Source organism: Oncorhynchus kisutch, linkage group LG5 (genome assembly GCF_002021735.2).
Source record: "Oncorhynchus kisutch isolate 150728-3 linkage group LG5, Okis_V2, whole genome shotgun sequence".
Lineage (NCBI taxonomy): Eukaryota > Metazoa > Chordata > Actinopteri > Salmoniformes > Salmonidae > Oncorhynchus > Oncorhynchus kisutch.
The window spans coordinates 31,366,180-31,383,392 of NC_034178.2; the positions used below are offsets into that span (position 1 = coordinate 31,366,180).

The window sequence follows — 17,213 nt, forward strand, 5'->3', positions numbered from 1 at the left end:
GTATAATTGATACATTATTATGTAAGGACATATTGGCCAATGAAAACAATCCCAAACTATTGGAACATTTGAATAGTTTTATTTTTTTGCTCATTCTTACACAAAGTCAATTCACTCTTAAGTCTTGACTGTGTGTAATGTGGACATGGTACCACAATGCATGACAAATGAAACAATGATTTTTGTAATAATAGCTAGACCTATATAATCATTTACTATAGAAAAGGGATTAACAGTTAATATAGTTTATTTACAGTATATTCCATGCTATGAAATAAAATGCATAAAACACTGGGTACAGAGAGGCATCAATATGGGACAAATAAAATGTAATACAATGATACAAGTTAAGGCTTAAATGCGTATAAAATTAACAAAAATGTTAATCATTCATATTTAGACATGAGAGCAAAATGATTACAAGACACAAGGAGGTCTTTTTGTACATAAAGATATCTATACATATTTCATGAGACACCCAAAACAGGAATTTACTCATTTTCAATTTAAACATTAAAGGGCATAAAATAACCTGCAGGACATAGATGCAGAATATATGTACAAATAATCACTCAATAGAAAAGGAGACAGTGAGGAGGCAGCACATGTTGTTCTTCGCAAAGAGCTTCACAGGTGTTAACCAATGAAAGGCCAGGAGGTATCACATTTTGTAATGTGCTCTGCCATTTTCTACCAGATAGCACACCATATCCATCACTGGCAGACACGGGGAAAATATACAAATTAAGAAGGATTACATTCATTTGGTTTCAAACCTGTGGATTCTCGTATTTGTACTTTCCTTTCCTATTTCATAGGTAAGATAAAAGGAAATATGAGGAGACCCCTTTCTCATCAACGCCGGCAAACAAATCTTTGTAGCACACAGGCAGAGCTCATGCATGTAATTGACCACAGCATGACACATGGTAGAGGGTTCAATTGAGTCACATTGAAATGTTACATATAATGGAATGTGTGTTAAGATATTTCATACATTTCGATTTGAAATGAGTTGTCTGCCTCCATTCAAATCTTGTTGAAAATCTGTCAGGTACTGGAATGGCTTGAACCAACAAATATGTCAGTTCCATTATGGACAATTCTTTGTGCTACATTTCTTCAATACGTCACCAAAATATTTAGACTCTTACATGCTGAGTTTCTACAAATACCAACATCAGATTCTAAATATATTTTGGTGCTTTTCAGGATTGCCATAAGCAGTGTCCTTTTTAATACCATGGACAATAATATTAACAAGATGAAAACTACAACAATAAAACATAGGTAATGGCCCTCCATTTTGAAAGCCTTTTGTGTGCATTGTTGTCTAAAAGACATACTTAAGCGTTATAAAGCTTACATGAGAACAATTCCTTTTTAAGTAACAAAAGTGATGCAAACATTGACATTAGGCGTGGCAAAAAAAAATGCTTGGATACATGATTTAGTTGACCTAACCAAAAGGAAGGTAAAGTTCCCAATGTAAATATACTTTAGCAAAGCGTAAAGAGAGAAAAGGACAATATAGAAAAACATAGGAGTGGTCCTTTAATGCATTATAACACCTATGGTTAACTTTTTAGCTGCCTGGAGCAATGCCTTTTATTGTCTTAGTAGACTAAAAACTTTTTGGGCCAATACTATGAGGCCTGAAAGTGCTGTAAAATCATCTTTGGATGTCCCAAACATTACCCAATCACACCATATAGATGACAGAAAAAAAAGTCTACCTCTTGATAAGGTACAAATACAGTTTGACCCATTTTTGAAACCCACATGGGGTATACAAACAAACAAATAAAAGCCAATATCTGGGATTGATTACGCTTAAGTGGAGGGGTGTGACCTTACAGGGGTGTCAGGGGTAGGGTGTCAGGGTAGGGTGTCAGGGGTATGGTGTCAGGGGTAGGGTGTTAGGGGTAGGGTGTCAGGGGTAGGGTGTCAGGATTAGGGTGTCAGGGTTAGGGTGTCAGGGGTAGGGTGTCAGGGGTAGGGTGTCAGGGTTAGGGTGTCAGGGTAGGGTGTCAGGGCGAAGTGCTCAGATGAGGGAGATACGTATGGGGATACTGGGAGACTCCGTCCTCTGTGGAGAGTGATGGCTCACCAGGTGTTCCACCACCGTGTGTTTGGACATGTGCTTCATAAGGTAGGTCTCCTGAGGACAAACATCAAAGAAAGGTTCAGTTAACGCCAAGCTTCAGTAGACAACGAGGTATGAATGCTTCCCCAAAAGTGTCATTTTTAAAAGAGCGATGAGCTACAGTACCAATACTATTTATATATTGACTGAGAATTAAGAAACAACACTAGGACTCCGTCGCTAACGACATTGAGGATGTTTGCCCACATCCTGTGAAAACATCAGCTCATGCTGCCGCATAGCCTACTCACTGAGGTGTAGGCTCTGCCACACATGCTGCAGCAGTAGGCCTTGGCGTTTTTGATGGCATGCGCAGACAAGTGGATCTGCAGTGAGGCGGAGTCCGAGTAGGCACGGTAGCAGTTCGGACACTTGTAGGGCTTGTCTTTGTTGTGCTGTCTCTGATGAGACTGAGGCAGGGAAACAGACGGACATAGTGATCACATTACACGATTCAAAGACCTATCTAGACTTTCAGGGTAGGGAAACTTTATCTTGCTACAAATGCACTTCCTGTCAAACTTCCGGCCAGCATCTGACCAGAATTCTGAGAGGTGGGAATAGAGGAAAATCATGCTGAAAATCCAATAACTCAAAACATAAAATAACAATTCTTTCCAAAGGTTGTCAATATTTTCAGGTATAATAGCATGTGTGTGAAATATAAGAAGAATGAATAGCATTGTTGTCTGTGACTATGTGGATTTGATATGTTTTTATTGCCTTCTCTGGGACAAAATCCTTCGGTTGAAGGATCTACAATCCCGCCTGACAAGGCCAATGCAATCCGTTCCTCGCTGGAAGCCCCGCCTTCCACAGGAGATAAGTGTGAGGCTCGGATTCATTCCTTCAATTGAATACCACTCTTTACCAAGCCGAGGAATAGGCAGTGCGGGGCCAAACAGTTGTTTTACCTAACTTCCCTCCTTCAGCGAAAAGTAATTCGTCATAACGTTCCGTTCCCTTTCAGTCAGTCAACTTCGGTACAACATACTATGGGGAAACATAATCACGCCCCATGCTGACCCCAACAGATACTAAATGAAAGGGCCGATGGGATACCATCCAGACCTGATGCTGCCAAATGCAGGCAGTCTAGGTATTGCGTACATTGTAGGTACTTTCCCCTGTCCCAGCTGTATGTACACTGGGAGCAGTGACATCGATTAAACCTCACAAAAGTGTTTGGTGATGCCCAACTGGCTGCAGCACCATTTTATCCTCTAGAGTACTACAGTATGAGTCATAATACCCATAAATACCCATGCCAGCTAGAGATGACGTGAAGGAGCTTGCATGAATTTGTAGTCTTTGCATGATGTATACTTTGATGCTAATTAGCATTTTCAAATCTGAGAGTAAATAGAGCCGAATACAGTACCAGTCAAATGTTTGGACACACCTACTCATTGTTTTTTCTTTATTTTTTACTATTTTCTACATTGTAGAATAATAGTGAAGGCATCAAAACTATGAAATAACACATATGGAAACATGTAGTAACCAAAAAAGTGTTAAACAAACTTCATCAAAGTAGCCACCCTTTGCCTTGATGACAGCTTTGCACACTCTTGGCATTCTCTCAACCAGCTTCACCTGGAATGCTTTTCCAACAGTCTTAAAGGAGTTCCCACATATGCTGAGCACTTGTTGGCTGCTTTCCCTTCACTCTGCGGTCCATTTATTTGGGCTGCAATCTGAGGTGCAGTTAACTCTAATGAACTTATCCTCTGCAGCAGAGGTAACTCTGGGTCTCCCTTTCCTGTGGTGGTCCGCATGAGAGCTAGTTTCATCATAGTGCTTGATGGTTTTTGCGACTGCACTTGAAGAAACTTTCAAAGTTCTTGTTTCTTGTTGATTTACCTTCATGTCTTAAAGTAATGATAGACTGTCATTTCTATTTGCTTATTTGAGCTGTTCTTGCTATAATATGGACTTGGTATTTTACCAAATAGGGCTATCTTCTGAATACCACTCCAACCTTGTTACAACACAACTGATTGGCTCAAACACATTAAGAAGGAAAGAAATTCCACAAATTAACTTTTAACAAGGCCGTTAATGCATTCCAGGTGACTACCTCATGAAGCTGGTTGAGAGAATGTCAGGAGTGTGCAAAGCTGTCATCAAGACAAAGGGTGGCTACTTTGAAGAATCTCAAATATAAAACACTTTTTGGTTACTACATTATTCCATATGTATTATTTCATAGTTTTGATGTCTTCACTATTATTCTACAATGTAGAAGATAGTGAAAATAAAGAAAAACCCTTGAATGAGTAGGTGTGTCCAAACCTTTGACTGGTACTGTACATACTACTTCAATTACCTCAACTACCTCATACCTCTGCACATTGACTCAGTACCGGTACTCCTTGTACAGTGCCTTGCGAAAGTATTCGGCCCCCTTGAACTTTGCGACCTTTTGCCACATTTCAGGCTTCAAACATAAAGATATAAAACTGTATTTTTTTGTGAAGAATCAACAACAAGTGGGACACAATCATGAAGTGGAACGACATTTATTGGATATTTCAAACTTTTTTAACAAATCAAAAACTGAAAAATTGGGCGTGCAAAATTATTCAGCCCCCTTAAGTTAATACTTTGTAGCGCCACCTTTTGCTGCGATTACAGCTGTAAGTCGCTTGGGGTATGTCTCTATCAGTTTTGCACATCGAGAGACTGACATTTTTTCCCATTCCTCCTTGCAAAACAGCTCGAGCTCAGTGAGGTTGGATGGAGAGCATATGTGAACAGCAGTTTTCAGTTCTTTCCACAGATTCTCGATTGGATTCAGGTCTGGACTTTGACTTGGCCATTCTAACACCTGGATATGTTTATTTTTGAACCATTCCATTGTAGATTTTGCTTTATGTTTTGGATCATTGTCTTGTTGGAAGACAAATCTCCGTCCCAGTCTCAGGTGTTTTGCAGACTCCATCAGGTTTTCTTCCAGAATGGTCCTGTATTTGGCTCCATCCATCTTCCCATCAATTTTAACCATCTTCCCTGTCCCTGCTGAAGAAAAGCAGGCCCAAACCATGATGCTGCCACCACCATGTTTGACAGTGGGGATGGTGTGTTCAGGGTGATGAGCTGTGTTGCTTTTACGTCAAACATAACATTTTGCATTGTTGCCAAAAAGTTCAATTTTGGTTTCAACTGACCAGAGCACCTTCTTCCACATGTTTGGTGTGTCTCCCAGGTGGCTTGTGGCAAACTTTAAACGACACTTTTTATGGATATCTTTAAGAAATGGCTTTCTTCTTGCCACTCTTCCATAAAGGCCAGATTTGTGCAATATACGACTGATTGTTGTCCTATGGACAGAGTCTCCCACCTCAGCTGTAGACCTCTGCAGTTCATCCAGAGTGATCATGGGCCTCTTGGCTGCATCTCTGATCAGTCTTCTCCTTGTATGAGCTGAAAGTTTAGAGGGACGGCCAGGTCTTGGTAGATTTGCAGTGGTCTGATACTCCTTCCATTTCAATATTATCGCTTGCACAGTGCTCCTTGGGATGTTTAAAGCTTGGGAAATCTTTTTGTATCCAAATCCGGCTTTAAACTTCTTCACAACAGTATCTCGGACCTGCCTGGTGTGTTCCTTGTTCTTCATGATTCTCTCTGCGCTTTTAACGGACCTCTGAGACTATCACAGCGCAGGTGCATTTATACGGAGACTTGATTACACACAGGTGGATTGTATTTAGCATTATTAGTCATTTAGGTCAACATTGGATCATTCAGAGATCCTCACTGAACTTCTGGAGAGAGTTTGCTGCACTGAAAGTAAAGGGGCTGAATAATTTTGCACGCCCAATTTTTCAGTTTTTGATTTGTTAAAAAAGTTTGAAATATCCAATAAATGTCGTTCCACTTCATGATTGTGTCCCACTTGTTGTTGATTCTTCACAAAAAAATACAGTTTTATATCTTTATGTTTGAAGCCTGAAATGTGGCAAAAGGTCACAAAGTTCAAGGGGGCCGAATACTTTCGCAAGGCACTGTATATAGTCTCGTTATTGTTATTTTATGTGTTTCTATTTACTTATTTTGCTAAATGTTCTTACTTTTTTAACTCTGCATTGTTGGGAAAGGGCTCGTAAGTAAACATTTCACTGTAAAGTCTACACCTGTTGCATTCGGGGTATGTGTCAAATTAAATTTGTTCCAATTCTCTATTTTAGTAGTGTGATTCATGCTAAAATTGTTTCTGTTCCCACCGAGGTGAAGAGCGGTGTAACTGAAGGAATAAAGCCTTACGCTTATCGGATTTGTCAGGCGTAATTGTAGGTCCTTCAACCGAAGTCACAATAGCGTGACTTCCCCATAGTACATTTTACAGAAGTTGACTGACTGAAAACAAGAACAGGTTTGATGTGTGTGTGTAGGTTGATGGAAATTTTGTGGCCCGGGGAGCAAGAGGTGTGGTTAAAAGACCAGGATGTGGTTAAAAGACCAAGCATGAAGTTAACTGAAAACCCAGTCCAGTTCATACCTGCAGATTGGAGAGCTGAGTGAAGGCTTTTTCACAACCTGGATGGGCACATTTATAGGGCCGATCTCCAGTGTGAATCCTGTAAAATATATAGTAAAGAGGAGATTTAATGAAGCTGCAGCATCCGGCACCGGTGTCTACAGTGTCGACAAAGGAAAAAATCTGGCCTACTGCCCTTTGACACAACCCCACTCTCTTTCCCTACGGTAAAGCCTCTCTGTCGGTTCAATAAAGTCAGAAAATATCTTAATATATACAGTTGAAGTTGGAAGTTTACATACACTTAGGTTGGAGTCATTAAAACTCCTTTTTCAACCACTCCACAAGTTTCTTGTTATCAAACTATAGTTTTGGCAATTCGGTTAGGACATCTACTTTGTGCATGACACAAGTCATTTTCCCAACAATTGTTTACAGACAGATTATTTCACTTGTAATTCACTGTATCACAATTCCAGTGGGTCAGAAGTTTCTATACACTTCCAGAGATGTGGCAAAATGGCTCAAGGATAACAAAGTCAAGGTATTGGAGTGGCCATCACAAAGCCCTGACCTCAATCCTATAGTAAATTTGTGGGCAGAACTGAAAAACGGGTACTCTATAGGCCTACAAACCTGACTCAGTTACGCCAGCTCTGTCAGGAGGAATGAGCCAAAATTCACCCAACTTATTGTGGGAAGCTTGTGGAAGGCTACCCAAAACGTTTGGCCCAAGTTAAACAATTTAAAGGCAATGCTACCAAATACTAAATTGAAGGTATGTAAACTTCTGACCCACTGGGAATGTGATGAAAGAAATAAAAGCTGAAATAAATAATTCTCTCTACTATTATTCTGACATTTCACATTCTTAAAATACAGTGGTGATCCTAACTGACTTAAGACAGGGGATTTTTACAAGGATTAAATGTCAGGAATTGTGAAAAACAGAGTTTACATTTGGCTAAAATGTATGTAAACTTCCGACTTCATCTGTATACACTGAGTGTGCAAAACATTAAGAACACCTGCTCTTTCCATGACAGACTGACCAGGTGAATCCAGGTGAAAGCTATGATCTCTTGTTAAATCCACTTCAATCAGTTTAGATGAAGGGGAGAAGGCAGGTTAAAGAATGATTTTTATGCCTTGAAACAATTGAGACGTGTATTGTGTATGTGTGCCATTAAGAGGGTGAATGGGCAAGAGAAAAGATTTAAGTGCCTTTGAACGGGGTATGTTAGTAGGTGCTAGGTGCACCGTTTTCTTAATCTAGAACTGCAAGACTGCTGGGTTTTTCACACTCAACTCCAACTGGGGGGGGGGGGGGGGGGTGCAACTCAATAGTAGGAAGGTGTTTTTAATGTTTTGCAAACTCAGTGTATATTAAAAACACAGAGGGGTGGCAGGTAGCCGAGTGGTTAGAGCGTTGGACTAGTAACCGAAAGGTTGCTAGATCGACTCCCCGGGCTAACAAGGTAAAACTTTGTCGTTCTGCCCCTGAACAAGGCTGTTAACCCAATGTTCATTGGCCGTCATTGAAAATAAGAATTTGTTCTTAACTGACTTGCCTTGCTAAATAAATAAATAAATAAATAAAATAAAATAAAAATATATATATATATATATATTTTTTTTTTTAAATGTATAATCTATGAAGGCAAATAATTAACACTACTGTAAATACACTTTAAAAGCGTAGTACACACATGACTTTGGGGTTCTGGGAAAGATACATCATCATCATCATCACTACACTATAGAACCTAGTTGGTGAGTACATGAAAACAGTATTTGATTATCAAATTAGTCCATGATTTGACCTGGTGTGCTGCTGCAGGTGGGAGAGCTGGCGGAAGCATTTCTCGCAGTAGGAGCAGTGATAAGGTTTGACGCCCAGGTGTATGCGGAGGTGCTGGGCCAGGTAGGATGCGTTGGCGAAGGATTTGGAGCAGTGAGGACACTTGTGAGGCTTGGCCTCTGTGTGGGACTTGGAGTGGATCTGCATGTCTGACTTGGAGAAGAAGGTCAGCGGGCACGATTTACACCTGCGCAAAACAACACACACATGGAAGACACCGGAAGCAATCAATATGACAGTAAGACATTTGGAAGATAATCAACATGTAGCAGTCTGTAAAAGGTTCATGTGTGCTCATGCCTGTAGCATTTGCCCTGTTTGGGGGTGATGGTGTGGCAGGATTGGTCGTTGCCTGAGGCTAGGATGGGGTAAGGCACCACCAACAGAGAGCCACCACCATTCTCAGCTTTTATCTTCTTACGGCCTCGCCCCTCCATCTTGGGAGGGGGCCCCAGCAGTCCAGCAAGGCCTCCGTTACTTTTGATTTGCTCCATCCCAGGGCCACTGGCCAAGCCTGAGAGGACATGATGTGGTGAGGGGGCTCCGCCTAGTCGGCTCAGACTATTGGAGGTGGGTGTGGTCAGAGTGACGGCCTCTGAGGTGTTATGGTTGCCCATTCGAGAGGAAAGTGGCAGACCTGGCAAGTCAAGAGGTAAAAATGACTCACAAACTAAATAATCACTACATAATTATGTAATGACTAATCTCCAACAGAAGAATACAGTCAGTTACATGTATACTTCTTAAAATTGTGCATACTTTTTCAGAGACAATGCTCAAAATTAACTATTGACATGTTCCTTTTTAGTTATTCGCTCAACATAGGAGAACTCTTTGTGCCTAGTTGTTGGCTGAAGTAGTTTGAAATCACGTTGATACGCCAAAAGTCCTGTCACATTTTGAGAGGCCTGGATTAGTCTAAAGGCCAACAGTACAGGAATCTTGGAATGGGCTATGGAAGTCTGCCTCTCTTTCCGTGTGGGGGAGAGTTGGGTAAGTTGAGCCATTTTTTACATTCAGCATCACTCCATCAAGGGAAATATAGTATTATTTCTAACAAAGATATCTACATATATTTTAGGGTGTTGTGTATCCCTGTAAATAATCTGAATTCATGAAAACATAGCTTGTCTAAAAAAAGTGGTATGTTTGCACGAATTACTCCGGATGGGGGACAGGGTAAGTAAAGATGCCTACAATTTCTGTAATGAATGAAATATTACCACTACCTTCTTAAAAACATGTCTATCTTTATTTCCCAAACACAATTAATCACAAGAACTTTTTTTTTTTGCCTTTTAATCATTCTAAGCTATTTTTGAGGGCTTTAAATCATTTTAAGCACATTTTAACATTTGCTTAACACCTAACAAACATATTGTACTTTTTTTTAACACCTAACACAGGCCAGGCCCTGTTGTTACCTCATATGCCTTGCATTACACCTGGGAAGAAAACGCTTCAATTTGCTCAACTTGCCATTGGCTCAACCAACTAACCCCATGGCCATTGGCTGAACTTACCCCAAGGCAAACATTTTGACTATATTAGCCCACACAGTTACAAGGATGTACTTTCAATGCTAGGTTTAGGACCTCATATTGTAGCTTATAGAGAACCCCAACTGATGTATAGAACTATTTTTAAATGACCTACTTTGGTTTAGATAGAAGCATCATGAAACCTCTTAACACAATAAATGAATTTGACATGGTGAAAATCTTTTTTTTTTAATCTAACTTGCTTAACACTTTTTCCATGTGGTTTTCTTCCTTCACAGACTCCATGAAATGATGACCTTGGTCAAATGAGACATTTTGTGTATGGTTTCCTAGAAACAAGCATGGCTCAACTTACCCCTTTGGCTGAACTAACCCCAGTCTCTCCTATGTGCCAGACGGGCATTACTGTGTCAAAAAATCATGTGATTACCTGACAGGTGGTTCGTTCTAGAGGGTTGGTCTATGATTTGACGCAAATGCCAGTCTTCCCACAATCCTCTAGCTTTTATAGCTGTTTTATCATCCAGATTAAAGTTTACATCACCAAGAATACGTCCTGTTAGAGATGTGCAGAAAATTCACAGAATTTACACAAAAAAAACCTCTTACCATAGAAAATTAACAGGAAATATAAAGCCTGGCTCATACAAGGCTCAACAAGTATTTTCCCCATCCATCTATCAACGATAGAAAAAGATTATAAGTAGGCCTATTACAGTAATTACAAGTGACACAAAAAGTATTTATAAAAAGTGAGGGGATGTGTGCCTATCACTTGATGAGATTGAGGAGGATGGGAGGGGGTGTGATCACAAGACATACAGTAGAGACGCATTCTGATTTGAACCGCCTCTGAGAATAGAAGTGTGTGAGTGGTGGTGGTGGTCAATGGACAGTGGAGGCTGGCCTGGTGAAGGCAGGTGGGAGGCGGTCAGGGTACCTGCAACAGAGCTGGAGGCTGGCCGGGCGTGCAGGGCAATGTCTGGATGGGACGGGCTGTGGGCATGGAGTTCTTGTTGCATCTGCTGCAGTTTCTCAACTGACATCTGGACATGCTGCCCACCTTCTGTCTGTGTAGGATTCCCCAGCAGTTGCTGTTGGGAGGGAACTGTGGAAGACGGCAGGTGGGGCGGTCTGATCTTCTCAGCCATCAGCTGTTCCTTGATCTTGTTGATCAACACAAGGTTATCCAGCTGACAGGAGGGAGACAACAACACACAGAGACAGAAGAACAGTCCTTAGTTAACGTCTGTGTGGGCTTACATTCATTTGTTCTGCTTTGGCTCCCTCCAATGGACTCACAGGAAAATAACTCAACAATGTACCCTAAGCACATTAACAGTAATCTATGTCCTCTCTTCAAGTGAGTCGTAAAAAATAGTGCATATTTTACATGGACATTTGCATGACAATCAAGCGGGCAAAATACCTTTCACTGCTCATGGGTCTCAATGTTACATCACCGAGAATAATAATTGACAATCTTCACAGTCTACTGTCTGCCATCACCATCCTCTTTTATACTAACTACCCTGTTGTTGAATGTGAGGGTAGAGTCTTAGACAATCAGTACTCACCTGGCCAGGCATGTTGGGTGGTGGGGGCCAGAAGTAGGGATTATTAAAACGAGGTTCAGCCATCCTGTGACGAACAAGCCAGATGTAAATACTACCTTCTGCACACTGTCCATATAAATAGATATGACAACAACAACACAGCTAATTCAGCCTCACAATTCATTCAAATGCTTGCAGCACTTTAATGAGTTCATAAATAGTTGCTGAATCTCCAATAGACTTCTTGCAATAGACGTATGTAGTTAATGTATTGTATTCTAGCCTCACGATTCAAAGTAAATGGAACTACTTTCTAACTTTCTCCCCTCCTCTTCCTCCGTCATGTCCACCACGGAAGTTGTTTCCAGTTCCACACGCACTGTAGCTAAGTATAGAGCTTAATAATCACACTTTTCTGAGTCACAACTTCCCGACCGTCGCCCCACAAGACAGCTGAGAATTTGCAGAGGATTCAATTCCGCAAGAAATTATTCAAAGAAAAAAAAAATGTGTGACTCAACAGGGATCCCCTCATTAGGAAGGGAAATACCCATGAGGCCTTGTTTATTCTCCCTCTCCATCAGCAGACACTCTAACCGTCACACTGCATGATGGGCATCTCCCCAAATAAAAACCATAACATCACATGGGAGCTATAGGTTGTTAAGAAACACTTGTCATATTGGCAGTTCCCTATACCATTTTGTGATTAAAGATAGAATTGCATTGATGGTTGAGGCATTTGAAAATAGATGGTATTTCTGCAGCCTCCACTGTTGATATTTTCATAGGGAACAAAATAACCTATATCCCTGCTCCCTGACGTTCCACTGAATCAATTTAGAGTGAATGTCATTGAACAGGCTTTTACTCCAATCTCTCTATGAAAAAGTCACATTTGGAAGAATTTGGGGCAAGTGGCATTGCTGCTCTTTGTCCCATGGTAGAGCCTGCTGCTCTCTCATAGATGTCTGCGATCTGTGGGCTTTCTTTCCATCGCTTCTCTTTTCAAGCCTTATTCATTTCTTTATATGACATAATGCATTGTGTGTTTTGGCACAGTCCACCATTCTAAAGTCTGTTTGACTTAGCAGCAGCGTAACACAGTCCACTTGCATCAGCCAAAAGAAACTAAAATGATACGTCCAGCCGTATGAACAAAAACCCAGAAAATATTTCCCTAATCATGCCGACAGGGTGTCCATTTCACTTCCTGGAGGCACTCTGAGTCTCCTGGGCAAGAGCGGAATATAGGTAGAGAGTTGATCATCTCCCCCATATGACGGCTGTCTCTGTCTTTGATATGCCATGTTTGATGTTGGTGATAATAACAACACATCTTCATAGGCAACAGAGGAAAGTGTCAAAGTAGAGTCCTTTGTGTATTCGAGATGGAGCGTAGAGCATCCTGTCCGACGGAGGCTGAAACGCCTACAAATGTATTACTGCCATAATCAACAATCAAACAGGGGGAAAAAAATCTGTCTATGCCATGGCAACCCCTAGAACCAAGACTGTATACTGTTTTCAATAAATCAATCACATTTAACTCGACACTAAACTGACAGACTTCTTTTAAAAGGTTATTTCAGGGATAACATGGACATGGTTGAGAATCAAGCCTTGGATCAGGTCCAGCTGCAAGATCTATAAAAAAAGAGTCAAGTGCCCGGAATGTTCTGTGTGCAGGTTTCAATCTAAATCAATTACCCCCATTAGCAAGACAATCAAATAGATTAAATCTTAACTCTTCCACGTAACTAAAGCTGCAGAGAGAATAGGTGATAATAGGTTGCTAATCTGATATACTAACTATGTTTCTTATTGATACTCAGCTGGAGTAAAATCCAACACAGTTCTACACTTTGGGTCCCCAGGATCAATGTTGGGAAATGAACACACTTCACTCTTGTTATTGACTGAGCCCCTTGACATCCCCATGATGCCTAATTCCGATTGAAGCCACACTCTGTAAAATGTGCCAACCATCAAAGAGTAGACCACTGCAAAAATGTTTAACAAAGGAGCAAATGTATCCCATTACCTTCCCACATGCAAACATGGCTCGATTTCCATTATGTATAAGTAGTGCTCAAGTTGCTATTCAAGAAGAGCAACATTACATTTTAATAACAACAACAAGAATTTTACCCACATTTGTGACAGTATACAATATTGAATCAAATTTCAATTGTATTGAGGAATCAAGTCTTCAATTGAAATACTACACTATTTTGCATTAGTTGTTACAGACAGTGAAATAGCCACCTAAACTACAGACAGTGAACCACCTAAACTATTTGAGTCACGGCAGAAATAGCTGCATGCTGAAAACATCTGTGGTGAGAACCGCTATCTGAAATGTGTCCGCAGATTTAAGTAAATTTGAACCGATATCAGTGATTTTATCGTTCTGTGTCATGCCCCTACGCAATAAAAACCCAAATACTGCTGTTTCTCAAAATGGTGTCTATTGCTTTCTAGCCAGTCAGATGTATGATTTTTTAAATTACTGTAACCCATCAAATGAAATGTATAGGCTAGTCGTGTTTAAGGAAATTAAAAATATTAGGCTGCAGGTTATCCATCTTCAGGCAATTAGCGGCAAATTAGATAGTCAGCCTCTTGTCAATCGTGCAACATTAGCCCAACGTCATATTTGCAATACGAATACTATAGGCTATTATTTGCTCTATAAATCATTATCTTAAAACAGAAAATAAATGAGTACTCAATTATCAGCCTATAACAAGGGTAGACAAATCACTTGAGGCTGGTCTAGACTTGTGAACTAAAAACAAAAGTTAGCCTACTTAACTTTTCCTTATTCTATCTGGACGTCTACGTCTATTTGCAGATCAAAAATAAAATAAAAACCTTTAGAACTAAAAACACATCATATAAAGATCATTTTGACTGCAGAGCAACTCTGATCCCCCCTGGTGCCTCGCTCCACAGCCTCTCCCACATTCTCAGACAGTTTTATTTAAAGAATTCAGACAAAAGGAAAACAAAAATGGCAGCCTGTCTTATTTTTTATAAGGACTGGACGCCATATTCTGCAGATCCCAAATGTACAGTACTAATTCGCCTAAAAAAAGTAAACGTGTCTCGATGCATGCACATTTGTAATCCATTTCTTTGCATTAGCGTAAGTGTTCGGATGATTGTTTACTTAGATTTGCAGGTTTGAATAGCCCGGCTCGAGGAAGAAGAAAAAAAACGAGACACTTCCTACAACAATCATGCCTTGCAAAATGCAATGCGTTATGGACAACTGGGTTCTCTCGCTATGCAAATCCATCATTTAGTTCCAGAATAGTAGCATAACTGCATCTCATCTGCCGCATTTCCGTGTGCTATGCATAATATGACTAGAACGTTGTCCTTTTCAAATATGCTCTGGTAATGGCTAGTATTTTTTTATTTGAACTTTTTGACGACTCAAATGGTAGCGATAACTGCTTTCAAAATAGCAATGCAGCCGAACGTTTTTAAATTTGCACACAAGAGAGGAGAAAAAATGTATACAAACCTGACACCTCGATGGTAGATTTAATGATATTTTATAAAATAATAAGATGTTCCTTTTGCTTGCCTTCAGTCGGAGTTCAGACCTTCCGGGTCGCCTACTGTTCACTTCTGGGTGCTGCAGGCGAGGATTTGCTTTCACTGAAGCAGATTTTGGAAATATAAAAACTACAAAATAGGCCTAAAGATATTCAGAATTGACATAATTGCTGCGATATAAACTTGGTTTAGGATATGCCTCATTGTAGTGACATAATTGGTGACAGTTTTTTGTTTGACAGGCTGTCAACTGTCTGCACCATAATATCAAGGCATCATCATTTCTCAACTGCTTTACGTGAGGGATGACCATGGATGTTCTCTTGATAAGTGTGTGAATTGGACCATTTTCCTGTCACTTTGTCCACCCAAAGTACTTTTGGGTGTTAGTGAAAATGTATGAAGTAAAAAGTATAATTATTTTCTTTAGGAATATGTAGTGAAGTAGAAGTTGTCAAAATTATAAATAGTAAAGTACAGATACCCCCCAAAAACTACTTAAGTAGTACTTAAGTAAAAATACTTTAAAGTACTTTACACCACTGGGTATCAAACATCCTCATAGTAATACGCTCTCACGCTCACATAGTGTCTTCAACTAGTGTCTTCACTACTTCTCAACTCTAAAGAATTTGAGGATGAGGCCAGGGTTCAAAAACAGGGTGGGGTCTCCGTTAAATTACTGCCCATGTAGCCCCTATGTCGCAAAGCAGAATATTTGGTTATACCCTGAAACAATAATAAATATACTACAATAAAAAAGGCTATACATTTTGAACAGGCATAAATATAATGCATTACCATGTAATAACCATTAGTTGTGTGATTTAATCAGTTTGTTGGTAAACCATGATACATTTAGCCACTTTTCATTCCATAACATTTGACATTCTAGTCATTTAGCAGACGCTCTTATCCAGATAGCTAGGTGAGACAACAACATATCACAATCGTAGCAAGTACATTTGAATAACTCCATAAAGCGAGCCTAACTCATAAAACCACATTTTCAAACTAAAAGTGGGGGCTTCAGGGCAGGGGTCAATTCGAATTGAGGGCTGTAAATAAATAGCTCAGTTGATCGAGAAGTCATTGTAAATAGATTGTTAAAAAATGCTTTAATTGTTATTTAAGTTTACTTCCTGAAGTGATGACCTTAAATTAGAATTGACCTGCAGCACAGAGATGTGTTTTTGCAACCTGAACGCTATGTGCACGTTTCAGCATGAGATGGCAGTACCGAATTATTAGATAAGAATATCTGAGTGATCACATTATGGACATGTAAAACAGTAGTCTACTATCAATGGCAATGTTGCCCAACAACAAGCGTTCATTTCTCAACAGAACACATCAATCTACAAAAAAAAGACACAAATCCTAAAAATTAAAACAAAGGAATTAGGAGATATCAAAACCAGCAATGGCATAGTCCGGAATATAAATATATATGTATATAATGGTGTGTATAGACAGTATATGAATAGAACAGTTGTGTACAGCAGTAGTTATACAAGATTAACCTTGAATAGAATATTGTATTTACATATGAAGTGGGTAAAACAGTATGCACACATTATTCAAGTAACCAGTGTTCAATGATTATGTACATAGAGCAGCAGTCTCTAACAGTACCGGGCAGAGGCCGATTAGTGGTTAGTGGTGACTATTTAAAAGTCTGATGGCCTGTATATAGAAGCTGTTTTTCAGTTTCTCGTTCCCACCACCTGCACTGTCGCTGCCTTCTAGATTCTAGATGGTAGCGGGGTGAACAGGCCGTGGCTCAGGTGGCTGATGTCCTGGATGATCTTCTGTAACATCTGGCGACATAGACGTCCTGGAGGGCACGTCTACATCCAAAAGGATGGCAGACATTGGGTGAATATTAAATGTTAATATCTTCGGCCGTGAGTGATGGAGAAAAAAATCGTCCACAATGAAAATAACTGGGAAAATTCAATGGATATTTTTGGTACAAAGGTGATAATGAAAGTGTCTTTTTAGGAATTTTAAAATTGGACTTCTCTATGGGGCAGTCTATGGGAATTGTCCTTTTGGGATTGGCTTCAGCTAAAATGCAGTACCGAAAGTGCCCTCT

The 17,213-nt window shown here is 40.0% G+C and overlaps 1 protein-coding gene across 1 annotated transcript; it reads right to left on the reverse strand.

The window, feature by feature from the left end:
- Nucleotides 1-62: 62 nt before the first annotated feature.
- znf362a (zinc finger protein 362a) lies at nt 63-15,195 on the reverse strand. Its single transcript, XM_020483030.2, has 9 exons — nt 15,081-15,195; nt 11,567-11,630; nt 10,930-11,182; nt 10,420-10,545; nt 8,788-9,124; nt 8,450-8,674; nt 6,648-6,726; nt 2,398-2,556; nt 63-2,161 (listed from the first exon to the last, which is right to left on the reverse strand). The coding sequence occupies exons 2-9, from the start codon at nt 11,627-11,629 to the stop codon at nt 2,045-2,047; spliced, it is 1,359 nt and encodes a 452-aa protein (XP_020338619.1). The 5' UTR covers nt 11,630; nt 15,081-15,195; the 3' UTR covers nt 63-2,044.
- Nucleotides 15,196-17,213: the final 2,018 nt, after the last annotated feature.